General features: G+C 42.3%; 2 protein-coding genes across 3 annotated transcripts; one reads left to right on the top strand and one right to left on the bottom strand.

Moving 5' to 3' along the window:
• Positions 1-1,450: 1,450 nt before the first annotated feature.
• On the bottom strand, positions 1,451-10,691 carry foxm1 (forkhead box M1). Its single transcript, XM_080756906.1, has 9 exons — positions 10,532-10,691; positions 8,787-9,292; positions 8,165-8,322; positions 6,965-7,153; positions 6,252-6,380; positions 5,286-5,339; positions 3,630-3,684; positions 2,655-2,824; positions 1,451-2,535 (listed from the first exon to the last, which is right to left on the bottom strand). Exons 2-9 carry the CDS (start codon positions 9,268-9,270, stop codon positions 1,468-1,470), a joined length of 2,307 nt encoding a protein of 768 aa, XP_080613032.1. The 5' UTR covers positions 9,271-9,292; positions 10,532-10,691; the 3' UTR covers positions 1,451-1,467.
• Positions 10,692-10,865: 174 nt separating this feature from the next.
• rhno1 (RAD9-HUS1-RAD1 interacting nuclear orphan 1) lies at positions 10,866-13,483 on the top strand. 2 transcript variants are annotated; one of them, XM_080758000.1, is made up of 3 exons: positions 10,866-10,983; positions 11,186-11,379; positions 12,261-13,483. In XM_080758000.1, exons 2-3 carry the CDS (start codon positions 11,215-11,217, stop codon positions 13,035-13,037), a joined length of 942 nt encoding a protein of 313 aa, XP_080614126.1. In that variant the 5' UTR covers positions 10,866-10,983; positions 11,186-11,214; the 3' UTR covers positions 13,038-13,483. The 2 variants fall into 2 exon arrangements, with proteins under 2 accessions (XP_080614126.1, XP_080614127.1); XM_080758001.1 differs by having other exon boundaries at positions 10,930-10,979.
• Positions 13,484-14,121: the final 638 nt, after the last annotated feature.

Here is a 14,121-nt window from a genome sequence, read left to right on the forward strand (position 1 = left end):
TATAGCTTGTTGAATTGGTACAAATACAAAATACTTTGAGAGAAGAGTCCTGCTGTGAAGTCAATCTGACGGAAGACAGTGTAGTTGGAAATTTGCTGTATTTAGCATGTTACCGTTCATTGGAATACCTCCTTGCATGGTTGTAGTTCAAAGTTTGACTAGAAGACGTTTATTGGCATCGAGAGTAGCAAAACATACAGTACCAAAAGCATGTCAATGTTAAATAAAGGCACTTTTACAGAGTTCTTTGCCAAAAACAAAGCCAAACATATTTTCACATGCAACACTGCAATCTCCTACAAGAAAGGAAACAAACATTGCATGAATATTCAGAGCCAACTGTAGAACTGGATTAAGGCTGAACGATATTGAATATTTACCCTAAGAAAAAGTACATTTGGTCAACTCTACACTGTATACAGTGTAAACAAAAAAATCCTGATGGAATGATTAAAGCCATACTATACTTTATATCATTTTGCGGCTTTGGTGAAGTCTCTGATCCTTTCTCATAGAGGGTATGCGCATGCTTAAATTGAATGGCACATCGAGTGGCAAATCAAGTGGCAAAGGGAGTTTAACATTGTTTAATGCAATCAGATAGGACTTTTCTGTTTGGATGGGTTGTCAAGGTCAGAAAGTAGTTTTTTACCACTCAGTAGGCGTTCCTGCATAACTTTCGGGTTTGATGATGTCACGCACATAACCTCTATTGTCTTGAGACTGGATTAGGGACAAGATTTATTCTGGTATTCAAACTCCAAAGCTGTCTACAAAATTAAAAAGGACACGTCAATGACAAACACCATATAATCACACCTACTGTAGGTCTACAACCTGTATACTATATAATCCTATAAATATTCCATGGCTTTACGTTGCCAACATCTACAGAAGTCAGGTATTGACATAAACACATTTCACCATATGTAAAAATTGTCACTAGCACGAAGGTTGCTAGTGACAATAACCTTTCTATGAATTAATACCAGTGATAACATTATGATATGGATTGTATTGCTGTTAGTAGTACTATTCTTGTTTTTATTACTTTACCATTACCGGTATTTATTGCTGACAGTTCTATAATAAACTACAAAGTCACTACCATTGTACCTCTACCATTGTAGTTTCTCTCTGGAAGAGTAGATTAAATATTTTTTTACATTTAAAAAAAAAAAGGTTTCTATACATTACAAAAGTGCAAATCAAACAGACAGATACACATTTTCTGCGTACAGAGGGATGCAAAGGATCATGGGAAAGAAAGCTAGCTACTCTATACATAGAAAGCAGAGTAGCTATAGCTAGTGTAAAGAAAGGAGAACAGTAGCAAAAAACAAAAGCAGGAAAATCCCACAAGTAGTAAAGAAGACTTGATGAGAACTGAGCAGCTTGGAAATATTGCGATGGCAGGTCCACTTCAGACGAAAACGTTAAGGAAGGGAGACTTCCACTCCAGGCTACTTAAGATGCCCAGAACTCTGACCAGCTGATGTTGGCCATGCTCAGGTCGTCGTCCACCTCCAGGCCGGTGAAGCTGATGTCCACCAGGATCTTACTGAGGCTTTCGTTCATGGTGTCCAGGACCAGGCCCTCGGCCAGCGAGTGGTTGTTCGGCACGCTGCCGCCACCGGCCTGAAGTAGCTCCCTGGAGCAGCCTGGCACTAGGCGCCGTGCTGCCGGCACGTTAGTCGGCTCAGCCCTGGAGCTGCTGGAGGAGGTGAGCAGCTCTCTGGGGGAGCTGAAGAGAGGCAGCTCCTTGCAGGGAGTGCTGCTGATGCTGAAGCTGAGGCTGCTGTAGTCGTGGTGCTGCGGGGTGAGCGTCGGGCAGCTGGGGGTGCGGATGGGGCTGAAGTCCGGCAGGCTCCGGTTCTCCTTGCCCACGGGGGTCATCCTCCACGACTCTGGTAGCACGCTGGCGACGGGCTTGCTCGGGGTAGAGGAGGCCATGTGGCAGCCGCTTTTGATGGGCGTCTTGAAGGAGTACTCGGCTCTGCAGGGGCTGTCGTCCGCCGTAGAGATCGCCGATCGCTGCTCCAACTCGGAATCCCGCGCGTCCGGCAGGGCGGAGGCGTCCGAGGCCATGCCCGAGTCAAAGAACGTGCTGTCGGGGGAGAAGAGGAGGACGGGCTCCTCGTGCGAGGGAAGAACCAGACGCTGCTTCCGCCGCGACCTGCTGGCTTCTCTCCGCGGACGCGCTTGACGACTGTCGGCACTCAGCCACTCCGACACCGGCTCCACTTTAATCACAGGCACTGACACCTCTTGAATCAGACTCGGAGGCACAGATATTGGCTCTGCTTTGATAGGTGCGTGCAGCATGACGGGGGTGGCATCACCTTGTGGGTGCTGCATCACAGTGGTGGCGTCGCTGTGTGTATGCATGGCGGTGGTGGCACCGCTGTGTGTGTGCATGGCGGTGGTGACATCGCGGTGTGGGTGCACAGCGGGGGTGGCATCGCCGTGTGGGTGCATCACCATGGTGGCATCGCGGTGTGGGTGCATCACAGTGGTGCCATCGCTGTGTGTCACCTATTTAGCAAAACAAAAAGCACTCCCCGTTAGTCACAATTGAATTCCTGCACCGTCTCAGTGAGGTTTTTTTTTACTAGTCTGCAATCAAAATGTAATGGGTGCGAGGGTCTCTTTACCTTAGGAGCTATGCGCACTCTCTTGCCTCCTCTCGGCGTGTTGGGATTCTGCTGCAGATGTGAGGAAGAAGAGGAGGAGGAGGAAGGCACGTACACAGATGAGGTGACCGGTAGCTGGATAGGGACCAGGTAAGACTCGGTACGAGGGAGAAGAGGCTTCATCTTACGCTCTAAACATAAGAAAGAAAACAATGGTTACATATTTAAGTTAGAATCTCAGACCATACAGCAATGCAAGTCCACGCAGCTCATAATAGATAAGCAAATGGTAAATGGTAAAAAAGGACAAAATCCACATAATGTGCAAATCATTGTGGTAAAATACCCAAACCCAACAACAATGTTGACACAAACATTTGCGTACACATCTGAGACTTGACGAGAGGTTGGCTATACCGAGGTCAAATTGACGACAGATTGGCAAATGCCGAACATTGGGTGGAGAATGAGATGACCACTTTTCTGAGGTCCTCATAAATTAAGGTGATGGAGCGCATCCGCTGAGATTCTTCTGTTCTAGGAAAACTCTGCAACATGGCGCTACTTACACTACAACCGCTCCCAGTGACTGCTACATGTTAGTTAGTGAATAGTCTCGCGTAGCCAGACAACTATTCCACAATCTCCGAATGCTAGAGAGGCTGGACCTAGTATAGCCCCCATGAGCTGAGTAACGGAAGCTGCCATTTCCTTTCACGAAAATATATTTTAAAATATCTTTAGAGCTTATGTTTTTAATTTCCTTTCCTGCTAAGCAACAAGCTATATATGCTTAGATGTTTTATATTTATATTAGGATAAATGTTGCGCGACTGTAAAGACGAAATGGAAGTGGCGAGGAGGCTCCACTTCCGCTTTATAGTATATTCATGACAGCTCTTCCGTTGGCTCCAGACTGTATGATGAAGCGTTTGGAAATGGCGGAGGCAACAGTCTGGTAACGTGAGACTAGTTAGTGAATGAAGATCAACTCACCACAGCCACTTGCTGCTTTCTTTGCTTCAGATCCATTCTCCATTCTTTTCTGATGCTGCGAACAAGTATTGAAAAATAGTTTTCAATAGGCAGAATAGACCTGTCACAAATTAATAATTACATAATCTCCACAATTACTTGCGATAATCTCAATTATTTTATATATATATTTTTTTCAACTTCAATTATTTTATATTTAATTGTCAAAATCGTTTCCATTCGTCTGCAAAGATTATAACGTTAACACATCATCACAATGTGTCTCATGAGCTTGTAGATCCACACATTTTCTTTTTAAATAAGAAATTATGGATCAAATATGGAGAAATATGGTCAATTTTAGTACATTATTTATTTGCGTAATTGGTACTGGTCTTTTCAGTAATTTCTTTGTATATGCTATGATATATTATTTGTCAAATCTGACCTGTCCATTTTTGTTTACAAAGCCTGTATGTTCCAGTGCTCAATGCCAAAAACACAATTAAATCGTTATCACAATTATCTCTATTACAATTAATTAATGAACTACAATTTCATGATTGTGACGGCCCTAAGCCAGAACTGTGAAAATTAATGAAAATAGTGGGTAGCACAGCATTAATTGATATTATGGGAACATATTATGCTACAATCAGGCCTGTCACAGTTTTTACAGAATCGGCCAAGGTTCAATGCAAAAAACAAAACAAAACACAATTACATTGTTAATCACAATTGTTTGAGTGCCAATTCATTGTCAACGTTTCTTTGTAATCATGACCAGTGGTGTCATGGTGATTTGTTTTCTGGTACCACGGAACGTCACGCGCACGCACGCTCATGCACGCGGCATGCACACTGCATAGCCTAAGCCTATTGTTAAATAGTGTACGAGAGTTTTAGACACACAAACACAAAAGTAGACTTAAAATAGTCAGACAAACATCTTTACTTCACACTGGCGAAACTAAAATGTTTGCTTTGGACGAATTCATCTGTTCTTTGATGGAAGAGGAGGCATTCTTCTTGTGTATAGATTAGAACACCACACAGCAGCAGTAGCCTACTGGAGCCATAGCCTACTGCTGTAAGTGCGCATGCTTGCTTACCGTATAGGCTATGTGTGCTCAGGTATAAACAGTTAAAGCTGTGGTTATGCAAAGTAGTATCCATTTCATTTCGACACAGTACTTGACACAGTGTGAAATTAGAAAGGGGGCGTACTTGGTACGTCTTGGAAAGTCTGGTGATGCTAAGGGGACGCGTTCTAGCGTGCACGCACGTGCACCGTTCCGTCTCTGCGCGTGAACGTCAAAAGATTACTGGTACCACAGCGTGGTACTGCGTTCTACGAGCATGACAACACTGATCATGACAGCCCTAGCTACAACGACAAGAATATGGCCTCTATACTGTGATGCAAGCCTTCAACACGCTTGTTCTGCTTTTTTTCCTTTCTTCCCTACAGAAGAATATGAGGGGTGCATACTTAGTTTAGACTAGTCATTAGTTAGACATGGGTTAAGGTTAGGTTTAGGTGTGCTGCCCCATGGGAGGTTAGGTTTAGGGTGAGGGTTTGAGATAGGTTGTAGTTGTAAGACTAATGACTGGTCTAACCAATGACTAGTCTAAACCAAAAACTGCACCCGAAAATTAAGCATAAAGTTGTCTTACTTGATTGGCGAATAACAGCAATGGCACTGCAACTGAAGTTGGGTCACAGCCCGGCTGCGAGGGACATGAGGGAAGAAAATAATTGTCAAGAAATCTTGCATGCTTACACTCACGTCTCGCTAGACTAGAGTATAAAATACTAATACCGTTAGAAAATAAACAAATAAAAAAAGGTGGCTTATTAGGCAATACAGAGAACTTTTGCTGCCAAGGAAGGGCATGTGAAAACTGTCTCTCCTATTGCCATTCCAGTTATGCTAATTATTGTTGCAAGAAAACAATCTGGCACTGTAGTGAAAACTGAAAACGTGACTAAAGAAAATGTACTTAAAAAACCTGTCTCCTGTGTCTATCAGTCTTGTTCTCAAAATGGTTACCAAAGAGGTGAAACAATAAGGCCGACAAAACGGGAGTATACATTTGTCAGAATGTGGTGATATGTGCTGAATTCAGTAATCAGGGTTCCAATGAATGTCCAAAACGTCCAGAATATCCAGAATATCTAGCCCAATTTACAGGCCCATATAACAATCATTCAGTGCAATAATGAGTCTCGTACTCCTATAAGACAGGCAGTGTAGCAACAATAAAGCATAGAATGGTATTATTCCATTCTGAATGTTGTGCCAAATCATATGCTACACCTTCTATCATAGGCCATAGGATTACACATGTTGTGAGCTTGCAGATCTGTTCTTTTTGTCACAGTACACATTGGGTTGGAATCACACAGCCCGTTCTGCAAAAAACATTTCATACATGTTTTGGAAAATTATTTTTTTATTAAATCAATAGCCAAAAACAATGCATATCTAAATTCCAGGACCTTTGATGAATTCCAAACCTTTTCCAGGAATAGATTTTCTTTCTTTCTTTATCTCAGGAATAGCATGACCATGGGAACCCTGAGTAATGCCGTCACATCTACAGGGGATAAAATAATATAACTTCTCTGTTTGTGCCTACCTGGTATACCTGGTCCAGGGTAAGGCATCGGTTGGCTTCAGGACGGATTTGCCAGTAGGATATCTTGCCATCTGATGATGTGTCACGAATGAACATGTCATGTAGAGAGAGGTTGTGGCGGACCGAATTCTGTCACAATGAAAGAAACAAGGAAATTGCTAATGACAACTACTTATTTTTTTTGTCAATTCTGCTGTGGTTGAAGACAGGTCCAATGAAGAGATATGGTGTTGATTACAAGCTGATTCTTTCCCAGAAATTAACTACCGGTGTTGATTTTGTCGACTAAAACTGTGACGAAAAATGTCTGTGGACTACCTTTTTTCACTGACGAAAACTAAATAAAAACTAAGCAATGGTGACTAAATATATTGACAATTTTGTCAACAAATACATTTTTTATAAACTAGACTAAAATGTTAACTAGTGGGGAAGAGATCCAGTAGCACTAAAAGTACGCAATTTTATGTTTGGTTGCGCTCGAGTGTTACGTTCTGAATAGCAGAGCAGACATACAGGTACAAGCTTGTGAGCTTGTAGATAAGCTATTTTCAGCATGCAACCAAGTGTACAATCTGCCATTGCGACACCATCAAGGCCAGACTAAAATCGCATTGTATTATTTAGTCAACTAAAATATGACTAAAACTAAAAGCAATTCTATTCAAAATGACTAAAAATCATGTGGTGTCAAAATGAACACTGTTAACTACCTTCCAGCCAGGCTTGGCTACATCTCGGAAGTACGGGAAGCGTTCCTCAATCCAGCCGTAGATCTCTTTCAGTGTCATTCTCCTGTCTGCCCTGCTGTTGATGGCAAACTGGATCATGGTCATGAAGGAGTACGGTGGCCTCTCCGACTCAAAGTTTATTAGGACCGGGGGATCCGCATCCTGTGTACTCTGCGTGTGAAAGAAAAACGAAATGAGAGGAATGCACAAGAGTGAATGCAAACTCATAAGAAATGCACACACAGTCACAAACACATCACTGATCTGTGTGGCTCTTCTAGGCCTAGGCACTACAATGCAGTGAAGTATTTGGACAACGAATGAGCATGACGAAAATAAAGTGTGCACACTGCCATTCACTACAACTCTTTATTGAAAATTCACGTTTCGATCATGTCTGAGTCTCTGAATATTTATTTCGCAAATAGCAGTGTGCGGAATTGTTTGTTTTCTTTATGCTGTTTTTTAGTTTTTCCTGCACCTGGTTGTATGTGTGGATGTAGTTGTACGGTACACGGTACATGCATGTCTCTCAAGTACATGATTTGGACAATGGCACTATGTAGTGTACAACTGTACATGTAGTGTTAGTGTACTAGTATGGAGTTTTGGTGGAACACAAACATAGAGCCAAATGTACAGCGCATTTTGTACAGAATGTGATGACTGCATTACAGTACTCAAAGTACTGTCGTGTTGTGTGGGACTACTATGCATCATTGTTTCCTGGTCTTTCCTTAGTCAGTTCCTCGGGTATCGGGTCAGGTAATGCTAGTCATAAATCTCCACTGATCTTGCCATTTCAATACGATACGGCATACAGTCACAGATGCATTTTGCATTTACGTTCCATCACTTTGATGCCAAAACGCTGGTAAGAGAAGAAGTTATGGGAGTCATTTGTAGACAATCTCAAAATCATTACATCATTCAGAATATTTTGGATGACGCACCAAAAGCAGCATCCAGAGTATTTATTTTCTATCCATCTTAAATAGCCATCTAAAAATAAACACCCATTTCCAGGTTTAACTTTGTGCCAACTATGTCACTTGACTCACTTCTAATCTAAAGAGCTGTAAATCCCACAAGGGCGCTATTCTACTGAGCCAAGCTGGATAAACGTGTGTTTTGGAGAGATGCTGGGATGCTGAAGGGAAGTGACTAATAGAAATCGCTGACCTGGGAAGTCTGTGGGCAGGGATTGTGGCTCTCCTTGTTGGCTTTCTCGTCAGCGAGTTCAGAGTCAGAACCATGACCGTCCGTGTTCGCCGACCCACCCAGCCAATGCATGTTGGTAAGGCTGTCATCCAGAGGTCTGCAATCAAGCTCTTTATTCACTAGAAAGAGATAAGTAGAATAAAGGGTGTTATTCAGGTGCGTCATTTGGGGCACCAGGGGATGGCAACGGCCACCCCCTTATAGTGTTCAGAATTAACCTTAAATTCAGTTATTTTATGCATATTGTGCCCAACTCTGAATTGTTTTAGCAGATTAATTATTTAATAATCATCACAATCGATGATTGTTTTAGAGAAGCATTTCAATGTATGCAAACATTAATTTATTAACCACTTTCAAAATGGCCTAGTTTTGGAACATTGTGAACATTTTTCCTTTTCGCCCCCCAAACAAATAGCGGATCTACAACAAGCTCTCAACACATGGCCAAGCGACGCGTTGAGAGCTTGTAGTAACTTATTTTTTGCCACCCCCTATTTCTTTCTGAAATTACATCTCTGGTGTTGTTTCAAAATAATAAAAGTTACTATAATAGAATTTGTAAAAAATAATATTTCCATACACAATTTCCTTCCACTGAGAGGTTCAATATTATCCGGTGGACTGTCCATAGGTTCCGTTTTTACTGTCTGGCGGCCCACAACAGGTTTATCATCCAAGTCTTCTTTAACGCTCTGCTGGCAAAAAGACCCATTTCCCAGACCAGTGCCACTGCCACTCAATAGGATGAATTTATTTGGTCCACGTGGGCCACATTCTTTCCCCCTGGCATTGAGGGCCCTGATGACGCTCTGCAGGTCTGCCGTTTGAGGGATGACGACCACTTGTACATCGGGCATGGTGGGGTGATTCGTGATGCTGATGCCATCCGGGATGAAATGGCTGCGAGGCTCCTGGTGTGTTGGTGGTCCATCAGCTTCATCGGCGTGTGAGGAAGAAGCTGCTGGCTGATGGTCATCTCGCTGGAAAGGCAGTTTCCTCCTTTTAAGGATCAGGGGCCTCCTTGGACTCCGTCTCACTCTGCTCAGATCACAGAAACTGGCCATTTGTGCTGTGATCACTAGTTATCTGCAACACAAAATAACACAAATTACTGTATTGATTGCTTAAAAACAGTGGTGGTTTTCAATCTTTTTCATAGCAAGGTCCATTATTTATTCAGCATTTCATTTTTGCCTCTCAGACCGATTTTTTTTGGTTAATTGTTAATTGTTTGTCCACAATTCCATGCCGTATTGATGCGATACCATAGGAGAGATAATAGGCAACGTTGATAAAAATGACAATTATTCTACATTCTCTATTAAAGATCTATAAAGGTTGAATTAGATGGGGACAACCTGGAATCCCCTCAAGGACCACTAGTTGAAAACTACCGTTTACAGTTACAGGGAAATTGGCAGTTGTTATTACATGCAATTTAATCATTAAAGTTTAATGATTAAACTGACGTGTTTGGATGAATGAATTAACAAAAAAACATTACACAATATTGTGTAACGTTGTCTAGTAATATAAGACCCTGTTATACTCGCTTTGACCAATATATTATACGGTGCACGCTAAAACACTCACAGAAATGTGAATGTAACGTTAATAATACAGATCACCCATCACCGTTCCTGGCTCCCACGTTAGCACACCCAGAATTGGGGTCGCTTTATAGCTTATTACACTTTAGTTGCCGTTTTAGACACTGGACGTTTACCCGCTGATCTACGTTATGGTTATGGCTCAGACCATCTGGATCTGAAGCAGTTTGATAACATGTTGGCGTTTCTACAGACACACACATCATATCTTCTAGAGATGAGAACATGTTCACATAGCATGACCCTAGAATGATTCACATTCCACATAGCATGTAGCTAACCCAGTGGTTCACAACCAGTGGTCCTTGAGGGGGTTCCAGGTGGTCCCCGGCCTAAATGATGAGTGGGAGAGTTGGGCTTGGTAACCAAATGGACCCTTATAGATTGTTAAACATCTGCATTACTTAATTTACAAGATGTGAATGTAGAATAATTGTTATCAACGTTTGCCTGTTATTATCTCTCCTGTCATGCTAGCAACATCAATACAGCATGGAATTGTGGACAAAATGTTATCCAACGACAACAAAATATGAATAAAGTCTGATAGGCTAAAATCTCATCAAATGGTGGCCCGTAGCTCAAATGACGAATAATAATGGTCCCGACCGTGATATGAAAAGGGTTGTCTCGGCAGCTAGCATGTAGCTAAACCAATGGCTCTTACTGTGCAGAAGCTAAGCTAAGCTAAAAGAACAAAACAATAAAGACAAACCTTTCTTCATTCATATGAAATTAATCCATGTTTTCAAGCAGTTCCGCTCGGCTCCATGCCCTTTATATGCGATCATAAATGTACGGTAGAGAGAGACATGCTAATGTGATAAATAGTATGCAGTTTATTGTAATCTTAGTTTACTAATACTTGACGTTCGATTGAGGATCGAAAAAGGTTTTTGAATTTTGGCGCTGTGGGTGGGGCCTGGTGTCACCGTGACCAGACCGTGACCACGTGACACAAATCTTGACCAATGGCAGCTGGACAAAGATCCACCGAACCAATCAGAAACAAACATCGGTGAAAACCAGGAAGCGAGCGAGTAACGCACTAGACTTTCACTCTAAAGTGTTATGAAAGAGAGAACTCAACAAAGAATAATCTACCGGCGGTAGCTTTGTTTATGTTATTTATACATCTGCTATGGGGTAGAAAACGCATCACGGTAAGTAAGTACAATATTGTGCAATAACAAAGATTTTATTATTGGTTCGTGGAATATTATGAAAGAAATAGACATATTTTGTATTGTAACTGCCTAGAAGCCACTGCTTTATTTATACTAATATTATGGACATTGTCAGTCGCATGGCATGTAGGATGCCTGTAAACTAGTGTAAAGTAATTTTTCCTATCTTTATATTTTCCCAGGTCGTACTAGTCGGTCATGATGATTTCTGATGCCCCGTAAAGCACACAAGACACAGAAGCCTCCTCTGCTGTTCGCGGAGCCGCCACGGGGTGGTGCCAGAAACCGTAATGTGCCTGAAGTGCGAGCTGCTATCAACCCCAAGTCGTTTATCACAGAGGGGCATTCACAGGACGGTTCAGCTCTTACCACATGGGTAAGACCTTTACCGTTCATCATTTAAGCTGGCAAAAATATTTATCAGGTATAAGCTCTACACTATGATTACAGCAGGGCTTCTCAAACCTCTTCATCTCAGGTCAACTCTGTAAATACCTTTTTCATCCAAGGCACCCTTGCATTTCATTGGACTGGACTCTAGCCGAAAGGCTAAAAGAGATCCAAATAAACATTTATGAATGAGTATGTGTCACGAGGAAAACTTGAGAGAATAGTAGTTTCCATTATGACAGATTGAAAATAACTTCATAGTTGATATTTAACCACTTAAACCCCAGCAGCATCCCTATTCCGGGGGAACATTAACTAAAATAGCAGATCTACAAACTCACAACGTGGCACAACATCTTACTAAGTATAGAGGATCTATCCTGAATCAAATCTGTACCACATCCAGATTGGAATCTGATTTGTTTAAATAAGACTAAATGCATACAAGTCACATGGAATCAGATTTTTTCCAATGTCACTTGAAACACAGGTGGTTTCAAATCTGATTTCAGGAGATCTGTCTCAGTCTGAATGCAACAACCTGATCTAAATCCTGATTCCATGTGACTTGTATGTGACTTGTTTGCGTTTAGACTTATTGAAACCAATCAGATTCCAATCTGGATGTGGCACAGATCTGATTCAGGCTAGATTTGGCTGCCAGTCTGAACACACAGATCGGTTCTGGTCTCTTGCAGTGTGAAAGGTTGGGCCAAAAGATTGGATTTGAGAAAAAAAAATCAGATTTGAATCGGATTTGACTTGATGTGACTGCAGTCTAAATGGGGCCTAAGTGAAATTGATCAATTCCAAATATTATCAAAATATTCTGCGGCACCCAATTTACCATTGTTTCTCCTTTTAAAGGTGAGCCCGCAGTTTGACACGGTCCATTTAGCTGCCCCCCCAGCAAGACGAGGCCGGAGGCCGTGCCATTCAGTCACAGGCCTCACCGATAGATCTACTCAGCTGACCAGAAGGAAAAAAAGCGTCGCCGCCCCGTTCGCCTCGTTATCGTTCAAGAGGACGCAAGGCCAACCTCGTCAGCCGGACCATGCCTGTGGAAAGAAAGCCACGGAACCTCCCGTTGTTTCGATCCCAGAACACCAACAACAGGGATTGACTCGTCAGGTCAGTAGGACAGCCTCTTGTCGCAGTGCACAACAACATGTAGAAACGCCAAAGAGAAGATGCTCCACACTCGGCAGGAGGAACGAGGCGGAGGATCGCGTTTCATGCTCTAGCGGGCGTTTGGAGCGCCGTGGCGCTCCTTCCGTCCATTTGACGGGGAACCGCCGAATCCCAGCATTCAGTGCTTCAACAACACCCCCCACCACCACCGCAGAATCCTCCTTCACACCTGACGTGAGTGGTGTCTTGCCGCCACCGGATGTGGACACTCCCGAAGTACTGCACGAAGAAGAGGGTAGTAGTAGTAGTCCCTCCTCTGCATTTTTAAACATACTGTTTTCCTCGTCGGAGCTCTCTGCGTCTGCGTGCCATCGCCCGTGTGACGTTCTGGTGCCGGACACCCCAGAGAGGGACTACGGACTGAAGGTGACGTGGAGGAGGAGGAGAGAGATAATGATGACGTTAAAGAAGAGAGGCAGTCTCTCTGATGCAGATGTACTGATTGATTGTTGATACAGGCACGTGTGCACTATCATAGACCCCATCAATGGGGGCTAGAGCTCCTGCCCTGTTACCCGTCTGTAACAAACTGCCCACTCCAGACCATGAATGCTGTGTTTACTATGGTGAAATAAATGCAAATTCCCACCCTCTCCACACCATACGTGAATCAGGAGAATTGCCTTTTTTCCGAACTCTCCTGAACCTGAACGCAGCATTTTAGAAATCCATGTCAGGCAATCTTCAGCTAAAGAGTGCAGGGTCCTGAAAAATGGCTGATCTACAAGCTCTGTGTTTTATGGAATTTCAGCCCCTGCCTCTCTGTAACATTCTCTGCACGTCCCTGACTGTTGATGTGCAGTAATGAAGAACCAGGAAGAATGGGACCCAGACAGCAGAGGCACAACCTCATTATTCAAATCATTACACCACCAATGTCTGTATCACAAGATTACATTTTTTTTTACATTTTTATGCTTTGCTCAGAAGAGCGGGCCTGATTGCTACGACACACACACACACACACACACACACACACACACACACACACACACACACACACACACACACACACACACACACACACTGTACAGTCAGGGCTATTTGTTATTATGATAATGGTTGTCAGATCTTTATTTTCTACAATTTTCTACAAGAAAAAAAAATAGTTTCCAGATGTACCAATATCACAAGACTATAATAAAATGTAATATTACATACATTGCTTTATGTTCATTATTGGCTACCCCTAAATACAGTCTTGGTTTACCAATGATGCTAATTGAACTGTAAATGAATGTATTGTGTGCAATGCTCTGGATAATATCATTATTGATTTTGAATTGTCAAGTATTGAATGAAAAAATCGCATTGTGAGCTTGTAGATCGGATATTTTCAAATCGCCAAAATAATAGGGCTGAAGAAGTGTTAATGTATGTTTTGTAATAATAATAATAATGTAAATCTACAGAGTAAAGTTTTCAAATAATTAATTGCAGTGGAGTAAAAGTACAATATTTGCCTGAGTCTGAGATGTAAAATGGAGTAGTAGAGAGTAAAAGTATTGGAAATTATAAATACCAAAGTGTACAATTT

The sequence above is a fragment of the Protomyctophum bolini genome, assembly GCF_963924005.1.
Source record: "Protomyctophum bolini genome assembly, chromosome: 23".
In the NCBI taxonomy this organism is placed as follows: Eukaryota; Metazoa; Chordata; class Actinopteri; order Myctophiformes; family Myctophidae; genus Protomyctophum; species Protomyctophum bolini.